The sequence below is a fragment of the Diceros bicornis genome, chromosome 5, assembly GCF_020826845.1.
Source record: "Diceros bicornis minor isolate mBicDic1 chromosome 5, mDicBic1.mat.cur, whole genome shotgun sequence".
NCBI classification, from domain to species: Eukaryota; Metazoa; Chordata; class Mammalia; order Perissodactyla; family Rhinocerotidae; genus Diceros; species Diceros bicornis.
Genome location: NC_080744.1, coordinates 42399871 through 42415225, shown reverse-complemented (window position 1 = coordinate 42415225; position 15355 = coordinate 42399871). Strand labels below are relative to the sequence as shown.

The following is a 15355-nucleotide window of genomic DNA, read 5'->3' as shown; positions in this document are numbered from 1 at the left end:
TAGATATCAACAGTCTGCATGTAATCTAGGGAAAAATTAGTGGTAAAGATTTAGAATTTATGATGTATATACAGGACTATTGGGGGATGGGATATCATCTACACTTTGTCTTATTCAACACTATAGCTCCAGTGCCTAATTCAATGACTGGCATATGATAGGCATTCAAATAATATTTGTTGAAGAAAAGAAAGAAGGAAGGAAGGGGAGAGGAGGAAAACTTTTCCCTTCTAGGTTCTTTGGCAAGTCTAATAATTAAATTGATATGTCAATGCAAGTAATCCATAATCAATCTATAAATCAAAATTTGGGTGAGTTTATTATGAGCCAAATTTGAGGACCATATAGCCCAGGGCCTTCCTTCCCCAAGGAAGGAAGGGTACCAAAGAAGTAGGGTATACAGCATAGTTATATACCAACAAAGAGCATGTATCACATAGGATTGCATCACATAGGATTGCAATGTCCCTTTTACAATAGTCACGAGATTGCCCTATCAGCATAGTGATTGATGGACACAACAGGTATCAGGTCCGTTGTCCCCAGTTGGGTGGTCACAGGATGAGCACAGCAATCAAATCCTAGCCTAGGGAGAAATGCTTATCCTTAAGGAAGTGCCAATGTGGGGGAAGTTGCATCCTTATCTTAAGGGCATTTGTTCTTGTCTCCGGGACATAGTAAAGCAGATATACAATGCATGTTCAAAGGCGACAGGCCCTTTTGGAAAAACAAGCTCATGCCTAATTAGTTTTATACCAAATGGCTTCCTCATATGCTCCAATATATAAGCAGATATACAATGCATGTTCAAAGGCGACAGGCCCTTTTGGAAAAACAAGCTCATGCCTAATTAGTTTTATACCAAATGGCTTCCTCATATGCTCCAATATATCCTATTGCTTGCCATTTATTTATTAGATAAAAGACAGATTAACAGGAGAAACAGAAATTTATTTATTTATTTTTTTAAGATTTTATTTATTTATTTTTCCCCCCAAAGCCCCAGTAGATAGTTGTATGTCATAGTTGCACATCCTTCTAGTTGCTGTATGTGGGACACGGCCTCAGCATGGCTGGAGAAGCAGTGTGTCGGTGCACGTCCGGGATCCGAACCCAGCCCACCAGCAGCAGAGCGCGCGCACTTAACCGCTAAGCCATGGGGCCGGCCCAAGAGAAACAGAAACTTAATTTTGTATGTATAGGAGCCCCAAATATATGAGGCTCAAAGAAGTGACCAAAGCAGGCAGCTTTTATACTTGTTAGACAAAGAAACAATAAATTTGTGAAAAACTGACAGGACAAAGACGTTGGGGCTTGGGGTAGTAAATTAATGAGGAAGTAACGAGATTTGTTTATATAGCCTTCTCGGCCTTGTATTCCCAATCTCTGGTGATAAGAGTGCCTTCTACCCTCCTGTCATGGGGAGGATACCTTCACATGGGAGATGTACTTCCTGCTTTCAGGGAGACGAATGAGGGTCAGAGTGTCCATCTTGTACTGGCTGTTTCTCAGTTAACTTTAATTCAAAATAATCAATATGCCAAAGTGGTATATTTTGGGGTGGCGTATTCTGCTCCCCTTCAGAAGGAAGGAAGGAAAGGAGGGAAGGAGGGAGAAGGAAGAGGAAGAAGGGAGGGAAGGAGGGATATGGGGTAGAATCCACAGGGTTTGAAGCCTGAACGGAGGTTAGTCAAATGCTGAGGATGAGGAAGAGCACCCCAGCAGAGAAACAGTAGCACAGGAGGCCAGGAGCAGCCGTGAGTCCTGGAAACAACGCCATTTAAAACTCCCGGTCACCTTTGCTCTAGCTCTACCGTAACTTGATTTCTCATATCACTGGTCCTGTGAAAGGGCCATCTAAGGGAACAGGAAAGGTGAATTCCCAAGGATAATTAGGGTATCAACCACAGAGTAATTTACTCAGTCCCTCGGGGTAGTTGCTTAGCATACACTGATTTCCCCAGCCTGATCCTCAGGGGTGGTTTCCACACCTGCAAAGCTACAGAACTGACCTAAGACCTTGGTGGCTCTAAAAGGGTCATGGTGCCTTGGGGACCCTACCTAGGTGTGGCTGGCCTCCATCTCAGATACCTCTGACCTCTTCCGTTTCAATGTAACAGGAGTCACGTCCAGAGAATTCCCTGAGAACACTCAGTACAATGCACTGCAGGGCCCAAAAGGAACAAGGTGTCCTTCCCAGGTAAGATTCGCTCCCTGCCCAGCAAAGACCCAGCCAATATCAGGGTTCCAGAATCTATTTTTGCTGCGAGGTAAACTCATCCTAGTAAACTGAAAGTCCCATGTCCTGGGAACTCCCTCCATCTCAAGCAAACCGGGACAGTTGGTTATCTGTCAGACAGGTTCTTCCTTTACAATGGGCCTCTTATCCTACTGTTCCCCAGACCTCACCTGGGCCTGCTCCAGAGTGTCTTCTGCCTCAAGCCCACCAGTCAGAATATGCAGATTGGCTCCTTCTGGGTCAGAAGAGGTGACAGCATGGGCTGGGTGGGTCACTGGGGACAGGGTTAGGATCAGAGGAGACCAGGAGATTGAGGAGAAGGGGTTCCCAAGGAACCTCAGCTGTTGGAGTTGGATCAAAGACTCTGGTCTTTTATCTAGAGTCTGTATGTGTTTCTGTGCATACAGTGAGGATTAAACAGTACCTGGTATCAGGAAAAGCTTTCAACATTTACAACGTTTGGAGATAAAGAAGAACTACTAAAGGGAAGCCTGCTTTAAACCCTATTTTCAAGTGGGCAGAATGTGAGTTATTAAAATATAAATAATAAAGAGGAGAGTAAAACTTCATTGGTCAGTATAAAGCAGCTGTAATAATTGTAGTAATTTATATCTAATTACCATGTGGCATAGTGATTACGAGGCATTATTGTGTCAAGTAAATCATACACTAAGATCTTTGTGATTAGGGTACTAAATTCTGCTCAGTCATGTGTGCTCTGGTATTTAGTTTTAAACCATTAAAGATAATTTAGGTTGGCCTAGTCTTGAGTTTTTTGCTGCAGGGAATACAGGGAGTTAAAAGGCAGGCGAACTTGTTACATTTGGTTTTGGAAGGACCAATCTAAAGATACTTTTTAAAAAAAAATTAGTGCCATCTTTATTTATAAAAGAATTCTCAGAAAAACTCAAAGCGCTTTGCAGATTTTAATCTAATTAATCCTTACTATGACCCCAGGAGGGAGTTCTTACACAATGGCCGTCATTGTTTAAAGCCACCAGTTGTCAGAGGCCACAAAAGAGTCACTTTGTCTGCAGTTGCTTCTCTGTCCTGGCTTTATTCATAAAATTTATAATGTTCTTTAAAATAAGTCTAGTATAAATATAAACTGACTATTAGTGTCTTAATAATCTCCATTCCTGGTGAGACACATTAATCTCACCACTAAGAATTTCTTAGAAATGACTTTATACACCAGCTTAAAGAAATAGAAATGTTTGTTAGAGGGGCATTCAAAGTTCTGGATGAACTCTCTACGATTAAAATATTTTCATATATTAATCCACACGTATTTACAGGGCTCCTGCTATGAGTTAGGTGCTATGAACACAAAGACAGCTTAGGATAGAAATAAAGTCGTCATAATAGTAATGTGTATGGTGGTGATCTAGAGGTCTGAGTCAGAACAAGTCGTTAATAAACCAGGGACTGGAGTTGCGCAATGCTAAGAAGGGACAGATACAAGAGGAGGATGCTTGACCACCAACATTTGCCTATACCCTTGGTTTGCATTTGGTTCAGGTGGCATGGTATTTATCTATTTATTTATGTATGTATGTATGTATGTATGTAACATTGGTTATAACATTATATAAATTTCAGGGACACATCATTATATTTCGATTTCTGTGTAGATTACACCATGTTCATCACCCAAAGACTAATTACCATCCATCAGGCATGGTCTTTAATAGCTCTCTTTAGTATGTGGGTAAGAGAATGCTTTCACATACAAAATCTCATTGGATATGAAATAGGTAGCACAAATATTATTTCCCACTTTTCACAGATAAGAAAATGAGCTCCACAATAGTAAAGCTGCTGGGATCATAGTGGATGGATGGTAAAATTAGAAGCTGAAGCAGGTTCTCCAAGTTCTCATGTGAGCTCTTGTCTAAGATGAAGCATTCCCAAAGCACTTCCAAAGTCCACTTTCCACCCTCATCTTCAAACTCGCCAAGTCCAGCCGCCACCTCTAGACTCTAGTGCCGGAGTGCTTATTCCTTAAACTCTGCCCCACGTGGGACCTCCTATTCCTCTGCACATCAGCCAGACATGGTTAGAGAAATCCACAGGAATGTTTATTTTAAAAACAAAGGGAAGACAAATACAAAGGTGTGAAAACAATGCAATTAATCGAGCGCAGGTTTCAGCTCACAGTTTGTTTTGCCCGGCAGGGTAGATGGCCAGAGATCCTCTCCTCTATCCCCTCGCTGTCCAAGTAGGCAACTTACCTGACCTTGGGTATGTCTCTTATCTATTTTGGGTCCTTCCTCTCCTCCCCTGGGGGGGTGTTAAAATGAATCTCCAGCCTCTCTGTTAGCAGAGTATTCATAGAAGGAAGAAGTGATTACACTCACCAGAGTTGTGTATCACATCACTAACCCTCGCCCGTCCACATCCAACAGCTTTCATCCCTTCCTGAAAAAATAAGGGAAGATATTCCAAAAGCATCCTACAGCAACCTCCTACAGCCACATACTCCAACGGAGAAAGGAGTTCTCAGGATGGGGAATATGCAGCATTTGAATCTGTCAACTAAGTAGCACCTTTTCCCGTATTTTGATTTAAACAACTTTCCCACTTTTTTTCCTTCACTTCCAAGGGGGATTTCACAGGATGATACGGAGGTCCCAAGGTGCTGGCAAATCTTTGATATGTGAAACAGGGGTCTCTCCTAGCACACCTCAAGGAGCTGGATGCATTTGTGCAATTCATTCCACTTGTGTGCAGAAAGAAACCAAGGGGACAGTGTAGAGTAATGGTTAAGAGCTGGAGCTCTGAAATCAAACTGCTCTGGAATGGAGTTCCTGCTCTCTTTGCCAGCTGTAGGACCCTGGCCAAGATAGTTACCCTCCCTGAGACTCCATGTCTTCATTTACTTAAAAAATAATAGCTGGCGTTGATTGAGCACACACTCTGTGCTAGGAACTATCTGTGCTAATTTTACACGATTTACATGCATTTTCGCATTTAATCCTTACCACAGCCCTGTGAAGTGGGGACTATTATCATCCCCATTTTATAGGTAAGAAAATTGAAGCACAAAGAGGTTAAATAGTTTGCCAGAGATTGTATGACTGTAAACGAAAACAGGATTCAAACACAGGCAGTCTTCCTCCAAGACCCATGCTTTGAATCGCTACCTTCTTCATAGTGATGTTGTAAGGATTAAACGAGCTCATGAAAGTCAGGTCCCCTGCATAGTGCCTGGCACTTCAACAAGCTTTAGGTAAATGTTAGCTGTAGCATTATTTTTAGCATTGTCATCTGTTCCAAGAGATATCTGGGCCAGGTTTTAACATAGGATATTTTGTGTCTAGTCCAGTTAACTGCCCCAAGGCATGTGTTTTGCAATTGACCTGAAAGGCCTCTGCTCCTACCTAAACAATCTGTGTACTATGGGTTACCTGGTTAAGAGATGGGCTAAATGGCTGGCAATCTGCCCATGTAAAAAAGTTCTTCATACTGGAAAGAAGTATGAAGTGTCTTATAAAAGAATGGCATACTGAGCAATAGCTAGCTGAACTGTAGGCAGTACCCAGATGATAAATGGATTATGTTTCAAAAGTTCATTTGTCTATTGTTATAAACTCTGAATCCATAGAAATAAGGTTGCAAATGGTGGTTACATTCCAAGACTATTCACAGAAGTCTATTTATTTAGCCCATTTTAAAGCTCAATGACAGAAATCAACCCTCTAGCCCAAGGGCAGGCCTAGGCACAAGAGCCCATGTGATAAAAGCAGTAGAAAAGTGTCTTTCCTGGTACAGAGGAAAGTTGATCTAGAGTGTATTTGTTATCTCTTGCTGTGTAAGAAATTGTCCCAAAACTTACCATATTAAGACAATAAACATTATTATCTCACAGTTTCTGTGGGTCATCTGGGAATAGCTTAGCTGGGTGGTTCTGCTCAGGATTTCTCATGAGGTCAAGGTCACCTCACCTAGGCTGCAGTCATTTGAATGCTTAACTGGGGCTGGAGATCCACTTTCAACATGACTCACTCACATGGCTATTGGCAGCAGGCCTCAGTTCTTCATCACATGGGCCCCACCATGTGGCTGCTTGAGTTCCTCATGACGTGGTAGCTCCGGCTTTTCCCAGTGCAAGTGATCCATGAGTGACAACAAGAAGGCAGCTGCAATGCCTTTTATGACCTACTCTTATAGGTCATACACTGTCACTTCTGTCATAGTCTATTCATTATAGGCCATATGCTATTCATTAGGAGCAGCTCACACTCAATAGGAGGGGGAATTAAGCGCCACCTCTTGATGGGAACTGTATCACAGAATTTGTGGACATATCTTAAAATCACCATATAGTTTTTGTTGTCCTCTCATCACTCTCTCCAGGTACCCAGTGACACAAAATAATAAAAATAAATCGAGATTCAGAACTGCAGTCCTTCCCAACAAAGCTTACTGTGAATACCCAAAACAATCCATGCTCTTGCCTCAACTTTTCTTGAAAACATCTATCCTCTTTCCTTAAATGGAATCTTATATGAAGAATTTATACTAAAGAGAGAGCAATCATATTCCCAAAATCTTTGCTTTATTCACTAGTATTTTTCATTAGTAAAATTTCAGGCAGTATAACAAACCGAAATGAAAAACAACAAACAACCTACTGGCAAACCAGGTGGATTAAAATATTTGAGGTTAGGAAAGCAACCCTCAGTAAGCTCTCTCTTTTCAGCTGATAATGACCTGAGTGCCCTGGTTACTGAATATTCTGGGTCTTGAGAACCATGGGATCCCTGATCTAGGTTTCCTAACCTGACTTCCCTGGCTGCAGCTCTGTAGGAATATGGTGGGCATTCAAAAGTGAGGGACTGCCCTGGAGTCCAAAAGCAATTGGTGCTCTAGTACCTGAGGTGTGCAAGATTCTCAAGTGATATCTTAATCTTCAGAGGAAAATGATGTTTCGTATGACTTTTTATTATATTCTTTTTGTGTTTTTTAACTTGAAATTTGGTAATCCACGTAGACTGTTGTCAAAATACAACATTTATATAAATTGGATAAATAGGAGTTTGCAGGCAATTCAACTCCAAGTATGAGCTAGGGACTTGATCTATGAGTTCTCCTGAGTGGTGTTGTTTTAAATCTCATTTGAGTCTTAAACCCATTAGAGAATATGATGAAAGCTAAAGAACTTATTCAAGAAAACACATATACCCACAAAATTTTGCACATAAATTTAAGGCCTCCTGAATCCCCTAAAACCTATCCAGGGAATCTGGATTAAGAATCTCTAAGACTTTCACGGGAGAAGGGGTGGGGGGAAGCTTACTGCCATTCCATTTTGCCATTAAAATTTAGATCCTAATCAGAAGCTACTATTCAGAACTTAATTCTTTTTAAATTTTTTGTGCTTGTTGTTGCTGTTAGCACCAAAGGCCAGAAAAGAAACCTCTAGTAGATTTTCTGTGGTTGCGGTTAGTGCATATCGTAAATACCTTGGAGGCAAAAGGAACGTGGCAGTGAGCACAAAAAGGAAACACATTTGCTGAAAAACAATAGTAATTATAAAGCAGGACACAGAACTGCTGAGGACCATAAGCCCTGCCCTCTCCAAGTGGACCTGACCGTGCAGCAAATTTTGCCAACTTGCCAGAGAGGCAGCAACTGCTTCGCTTCCCACTTGGCAAGAAAGCGCTAAATTCGTTTTCTTCCGAGCATCCGCAACCAAGATCCCAACCCAACATTCCCGCGGCCTTCCGTCGGTGGAGCAAACTCCCGGCAGCAACGCCCAGCCCCGGGCGGGATCGTTCGAATTTGCCCACTTCGCCCGCGGACCCCGGCTCCATCCCCACATGCCTCCCAGCCTGGGGAAGAGGAAGGGGAAGGGCCGAGCCGGAGAGTGGGGCTTGGTCTGTGAGTGTCCCTCGGCAGAGCCGGGTGCGCGGGGCCGGGCAGCCAGGACCTGGGCGAAGGGCGGGGGTCCCGGCGCGCGCCCCTGACCCGCCCCCCGCGGGCGCCCCAGCCTCGCGCTACGGGCCTGCGTGTCCTCGCGCCGACCCCTCCCTCGCGCGCCTCGCCCGCGGCCGCTCCGGCGCACGCGCGCGGCCTCGCGCAGGGCGGGGAGAGGCGGCGGCTGCGGGCCCCCGGCCGCGAAGCTGTCAGATCCGGGGAGCCCGGCTGCGGCTGCCGGCGCGGCAGGCGGGAGGACGGCCCAGCTCCCCGCCGCCCCGGGCCGAGCTGGGCGAGCCCGCCCGCCGAGCCGGCCGGGAGCGGGGAGATGAGCGGCGGCCCCGCGGCAGCGCCCCAGGCAGACGCGCCGCCCCCTCGCGGAGCCCCGGCGCCTCCGGGCCGGCCCTGCGCCCCCGCCGCCCGGGGCTTCGGAACTTGCGGGCACTGTTGGGGCGCGTTTAATTTATAACGTGCTTCGTGTTCCACAGGATGGGGAGGGACGCGCGGCAGTGTCATCGGGAACTGGCGGCCCGGTGAAGCAGGAGCCGCCGGCAGTCCGCCTGCACCCAGCCGTTCCGCGCCGCGGCCGCTCAGCCTCTGCCATGGCCGGATCCGGCGCGTGGAAGCGCCTCAAATCTCTGCTGAGGAAGGATGATGCGCCGCTGTTCTTAAATGACACCAGCGCCTTTGACTTCTCGGACGAGGTGGGGGACGAGGGGCTTTCTCGGTTTAACAAACTTCGAGTCGTGGTGGCCGATGATGGTTCTGAAACCCCGGAAAGGCCTATTAACGGGGCGCACCCGGCCCTCCAGGCCGACGACGACTCCTTACTGGACCAGGACCTTCCTTTGACCAACAGTCAGCTGAGTTTGAAGGTGGACCCCTGTGACAACTGCAGCAAACAGAGAGAGTTACTGAAGCAGAGAAAGGCGAAAACCAGATTGAGCATTGCTGCCGTTCTTTACTTGCTTTTCATGATTGGAGAACTTGTAGGTGAGTTGTGTTGCCAACTCACTTTCCGTTTACCTTGCCTGGAGAGCCTTTGTCAAGCTTTAGTTACACATGATTTGAGGTTTAAACTTTCTTTTCAGGAATCTTGCTATTTATCAAGATACTGATCTCGTGATGTGAAAAAGGCCTCATGGTTCCAAAGTGCAGATCAACCTAAGTAGGACATAAACTTCCAGAGATAACTTTGACTTTTTCTTCTAGTTCTCCAAACACTGTGTCACCTACTGTAAAGTTAAGGACATTATCTTCATTGTATATCATGTAACTTCCTCTTTTTAAAAAAAATTCTGATAAAACACCAGGTTAATTTTTGCAACGTTTAAAATAGTAAATTGTTCTAAAATTAATTAGAATCATAAAATTTTGCAGTATGAAGGGACCTTACGGAAAACCTGCTCCACTTTTTTTTTTCACACGTAGGGAATCGGAGGGCCCAGAGAGGTTAAATAAGTTATGAGGACACTTACCTGGTTAATGGAAAAGCCATATCTACAGTCTCAATCTCCTGCTTTTTTCCCTCTACATTTGACTTAAATGGTCTTTTTATACTATTTCCGTTTGTATTTATATCCAAGAGATTTGCCAAATTGAATACTACCAACTAACCTGAACGTTTTTCATTAAAAGGAGGATCTGAAAGGAACCAGAGGGCTCCCCTAGGGTATATGAACTTGGTTTTATTTTCTGTTTTTTAGTTATTCAAGTAGAACATTCTCACTATAATATACCTTCTTAGAGATTAATTTCACAGTCACATTAGCGTAACTGCTAACTTCTCTTAGGGACAGTTTACAAAGTGACATTAAAGCAGGGCGATTATTCTCCCATGTTGTCTCAATGATGAACCACGATGAGAACAGAGGTGGCAGTCTAGATTTAAGATGCTGGCTGGAGGTTATATGCAGGAAAATTATATACTTTTCCTACCTCATTTTACACCAGTGCTCCCTTCAGCCGTGCTGGCCTTCTTTCTCCCTACGACTCACAAAGCTCCTTGCTGCCCATAAGCCCTTCAACCTATCTGGTCCCTCTACCTCAGTAGCTTTCAAACTTTTTTGACCTCACAAAAGTAAGAATACACTTAGCATTGTGACTCGTGCAGGCATGCGTGCATATGTATGTACACACATATACACATATGTATGAATATATATATAACTAAAACAAAGTTTTATTTCATGCGATGTGTTCCAATATTTTTTCAATTGTAGTCCCAGCCTACTTAATTGGTTTCATGGTCCACAAATAGGTCGGGCCTGCAGTTTGAAAAACGCTGCTTTACATGGACTGCCTTTTCCCAAATCTCTTGACTGGTTTCTTGTCATTCATATGTCATCTCAAAAGATACCTCTGAGACTGACTAAAGTAAACCTCTCTTCCCTGTTTCTGCCCCAACTTTAAAAGCCCTCAGCATCTGAGATTATCTTGTTTGTATATTCACTTGTTTAATATCTGTCTTCCTCCACTGAAATTTAATAAGCTGAATTTCCAGCTTATTAGAACAATGACTGGCACAGAGTAGACACTCAGTAAATTTTTGTTGAATTAATTTTTGTTGTGTTAGAGAATTATAAATGCTTAGAGAATTATAAATGCTTAAGCTATAAACAAATTAAAAGATGGGAGTAAAGCTGTGGCCAGGTAAGACATCGTCTCAGCATACTAAGAGTCAATGATTTGCCCAGATTCACACAGCTAGAATATATAGTCATTCAGACTTTGTGATTCTTGAAGTTAATATTTAATATTTGAATTTAAAAATCACATTAAACACAATTTTCCCCCTTAAAATTAATTTAGAGTTTGTTTCGCCTAAGTAAAAATTGTTAAATACGATTGTCCTGACTTACCATTTTTGAAGTCTCTTATTTGGTAAATGTTGTTTTGTGAAAGCCACAATAAGTGTTCCTTTTCAAATATGAAAATCTTTTGTTAAACAATACAGAGATGCTAGTATGTAGGATAGGCATTAACAATACTATTCAGAATGTTATATAGAATTGTATACAGTAGAGCATTTATTAACGTACGTTCAAAGCACCTAGAAATAAAGCATCTTATGTAGGAAGTATGGAGTAATAAAAACATGAATTTAAAGATCTAAAAGAGGAAACTCGATTTTGAATCTTGGCTTTGCCACTAACTTGCTCATTATACAAGGTCCATTCTTATCTTCCTTCCACTCAGCAAGTATTTTTTGAGTACTTACTGTATGCCAAGCACTGTGCTACGTGTTCTCGATATATTATGGTGAACAAAACTGTTATGATCCCTAATATCGGAAGCATTTAATTTAATGAAAGAGACAGATGTTAAATAAACACAAGTAAATTTAAAATTCAAATGGTCTTAAGTGCAATGAAGAAAAAGAACAAGGTACTTATAAGACATAGTAACCAGTGAGACAAAGTTTATTTATGAGCCAGGTACAGTTAAACGGAAAAAAGATAGTAGGAGTTATTCAAGCAAAGGAAGTGGAGGAGTTTTCCAAGTGAAGAGAACATCATGTACGAAGGTCCTAAAACTTTTAGTTCTTTAAAAGGAACTAAAAAGAAGGCCAGTTTGGCTGGAATGTAGTGAGCAAGCAGGAAAGAGGCAGGGGGACCAGATCAGGCAGACCATATTATTATGAGTGTAGTTTTTATTGTAACTATGATGGGAAGCCAGTGAAGTCTTTTAAGCAGAGAGTGACATGATGGGCTTTAGGTTTTTAACAGATTACTCTGGTTCTTATGTGAAGAATGAATTGGAGGGTGCACGAATGGAAGCAAGTAAACTACTGCAGAGGTCCAGACAAGAAATGATTATGGCTTGGACTAGAGTGGATGGAGAAAAATGTAGTGATTGAGAAGCATTCCAGACGTAACATTGACAATATTGGCTAATGGTTTGGATGTAGGGGTTGATGGGAGAGCAGTGTCAGGAATGCTTCTGAAGTTTCTCACCTAAGCAGCTCAGTGTGTGGAAATATATGTCATTTATGAAGCAGGGAGAAAATACAGAGCAAGATTTAGGCATGGATCAAGGGTTGTTTTAGACGTATTATCATATGTATGTGAAATAGCCATGTAAAGATGTCTAGTGAGCTGTTACTTATGAATCTGTAGTTCAGAAGAGAGGCCAAGGGAGAGAGGTATACAGTATATAATGCCATAGGAATGGAAAAAAATCACCTTGAGAGCCCAAGTCTTGAGGAACTCCAACTTTAGAAGTCAGGCAGAAGGCAAACAGGTATCCCAGAATCTAAGAAAAGAGAGTATTTCAAAGTGGAAATAAATAAGTTGAAGCTGCTGAGAGGTCTAATAAGATGAGAACTAAAATATCCTTAGGATTTAGTAACAGAGTTATTGATTACTCTAACAACTGCATTTTTATTGTGAATGAAAAAGCTTGAAGAGTGAATGCAAACAGACTTCCAGGTAAAGATGGCAAATGAACTCATGCATCTAATTGTATTCTCTCCTAAAGCCTCTCTTAAACTAAAATAAAGGGATACATACATACAATAAAGGGATATACAGAGAGAGAATTTCGTAGTCACATTAGTGTATATATATATAGTCACAGTGTATATATAGTGTACCTGTATACATTCTCTATATTTGTGTGTGTGTGTGTATATATATATATATATATACACTCTCTCTATATATAAGTATATACTTATAGTGTGTATATATATAGTCTTCCTCCACACAGATGGGGAAATCTGGAGAGGAGACAATAGCAACACCAATTTGGAAAACTAGAAAGGAAACAGATAAAAGAGGTAACTGACTTAACTGTCCCAAGAAAGCCAACTCCTAAGCAAGCAGTGGAGAAAGCTAGGAACCAATCCAGGTCACACTAATGTGTCAGAAACACCTAGAAAACTTATTAAAACACAAATTGCTGGGCCAGAGTTTCTAATTAAGTAGGTCTGGGATAGAGCCTGAGAATTTGCATTTCTAACAAGTTCCAAGGAGATGATGATACTGCTAATCTGGGGATCACAACTGAGAACTACTGCATTAGAGATTCGTAAGTAGGCCCAGAATTGGTTGTACCAGGTACTCCTAGAAATGTGGGTAAAGAACAAGGCTAAAAGAAATAAAGCGAGTTAAGACCTTTTTAAGAGCCAGGCAGATATAATAGTATAATAATATAATTAGTATATAATATAGTATAGTATATTAATATAATAATTGGTATCCACACAGATAAGAGAGATCATGTATCCATGAAACAAGAATGGGCTGCTTTGAAAAATAAATTCACGGTAAAAAGGTTTTGAACAATAAAAACGTAAAAAAAAATTTTAAGCTCAATAGAAGATGAATTAGGTAATCTTTCACAGAGTAGAACAAGAGGATAGAAATGGAAAACAGAAGAAAAGAGACAAGAAAATTAGTATATCAGTTCAAACTCCAAATAATAGGAGTTTGAGGAATAGAGAAAACAGAAGGAAAGAAATCATCAACAACATAGTTTAAGAAATTTCCCCAGAACTGAAGGGTATACATTTCCAGGTTGAAAGAGTTAAGAAAAGCCTAGCAAATTGGGTGAAAATAAATCCACACCAAGGTACATAATAGTAAAATTTCAGAATACAGGAAACACATTGTTATCTGTTCCCTCAGGCAGCTGCAGTGTTAAACAATTGCCTTGGATTGTTTTTGACCAACACTCCCTGGGGTTTGCATAGGGTGGAGCTCCAAGTCAAGTCAAAGAAAAACAGCTTTGCAAGTTTGGTCTTCCAGGGAACTACCAGACAGGTCAAATAATAGCAGTAATCTGGGAATGGAGCTTTCAAAGAGTTCCAACCCCAGTCTGTCCCTCGCAGGGGCTGTCAGGCTGAGGTTTTCACTGTGATTGCTGTTTGTTGGTCTTCAAGGCTACTGCTGAGCTGGAGAGGGGGAGATATGTATAAGGCAAGTTAAAATGCCACAGAGCTCATTGTTCTTACCAAGATTCAGCCGTTTTCCTTGAATAAATGCTACCTGTATCAGCCTTTGGTTAATTTGCAGGGTTCTGAAAAAGCTGACTTAATTTTTGCGCGTGTTCTCATTGCTTTTATGGAGGAGATGATTTTCAGAGGTCCTTTCTCTGCTATTTTTGCTGATCCTCTGGCTCTTTAAATTTAGATTAATTTGAATAAAATTCAATTCCTCAGTTGCACTAGCCATATTTCTAATGCTCAAAAGCTACCTGTGACTAGTGGCTACTTGATTGGATAGTGCAGATAGAACATTTCCATCATCTCAGAAAGTTCTGTTGAACAGTGCAGCTTTAAGGTATTATCCTCATTTATAGATGAGTAAACTGAGGCTCAAAAAAGTCAAGTAACTTGCTCAGGGTCTTGAGATTCCAAAGCCCCATGTTATTAACCACCAAGCTGTATTTTGTCTCAGTGATTTCCAGCTTTTTCATGTCTGGGAATACATGAAAAATGCTATTTCTATAGAGCACCCTGGAATAAATGGATGTGACTACAAGATCACCTGCTCCAGTTCTCCTGCTGCTCTTGGCTCTGAACACCCATCACAGGAATAGGGGGATCAACAGCTCAGCACAGTTATGTGTCACAATCCCCTGATCATGAAGTTCTGCTGTAGAATATAACAGTGATGCCCAAAGTGTGGTTCCAAGACCAGAAACATCAGCATCACTTAGAAACATGTTAGAAATGTAGATTCTCAGACCCCATCCAGACCTACTGAATTAGAAATTCTGGGAGTGGAGTCAAGCAATCTAGTTTAACAAACCTTCCAGGTGATTCTGATACACATAAAAGTTTGAATACTCTGAATTGTATTATAAAAAGCTTATTCAATGAATGGTGCTAGGAAAATTGGTTGTATAATGCAATAACATATATATATATACACACACACAAATATGTGAAATATATTTTATATAAAATGCCTGGAAAATCAATATAAAAAATTGTATTCTAAATACCATTTTTTATCCCTCTATTAGGAGACATTACTATCTATATCCAAATGAATCAGTTAAATTTTTATCTTTTGTTTTGAACTAATGTACATTTTAGGAGTTTCTTCAGTTTAATTTTATGTGCAAACCCTCCCAAACAAGTGAATACTTACCTTTTCTTCAGCTTTATTGTAATATTTAGATATTGTGGTTATTAATTTCACTGTCTAATAGTAGAATTAGGAGGTTGAGTAAAAGCTGCCCCTT

The 15355-nt window shown here is 41.5% G+C and overlaps 1 protein-coding gene and 1 long non-coding RNA gene across 2 annotated transcripts in view; one reads left to right on the top strand and one right to left on the bottom strand.

Annotated features, from left to right (window-relative positions):
- The first annotated feature begins 7881 nt into the window (after window positions 1-7881).
- Window positions 7882-15355, top strand: part of SLC30A4 (solute carrier family 30 member 4) — a 30977-nt gene continuing 23503 nt past the window's right edge. Inside the window, exons 1-2 of the mRNA XM_058541509.1 lie at window positions 7882-8125; window positions 8650-9154. Coding sequence (XP_058397492.1) covers window positions 8764-9154 — 391 coding nt within the window. The 5' untranslated portion in view covers window positions 7882-8125; window positions 8650-8763. The remainder of the gene's footprint in view (window positions 8126-8649; window positions 9155-15355) is intronic.
- The window catches only part of LOC131406048 (uncharacterized), a 38354-nt gene continuing 31993 nt past the window's right edge, over window positions 8995-15355 (bottom strand). The window contains exons 2-3 of the long non-coding RNA XR_009220047.1: window positions 12346-12415; window positions 8995-9053 (exon numbers count right to left, since the gene is read on the bottom strand). This is a non-coding gene — a long non-coding RNA (uncharacterized LOC131406048). The remainder of the gene's footprint in view (window positions 9054-12345; window positions 12416-15355) is intronic.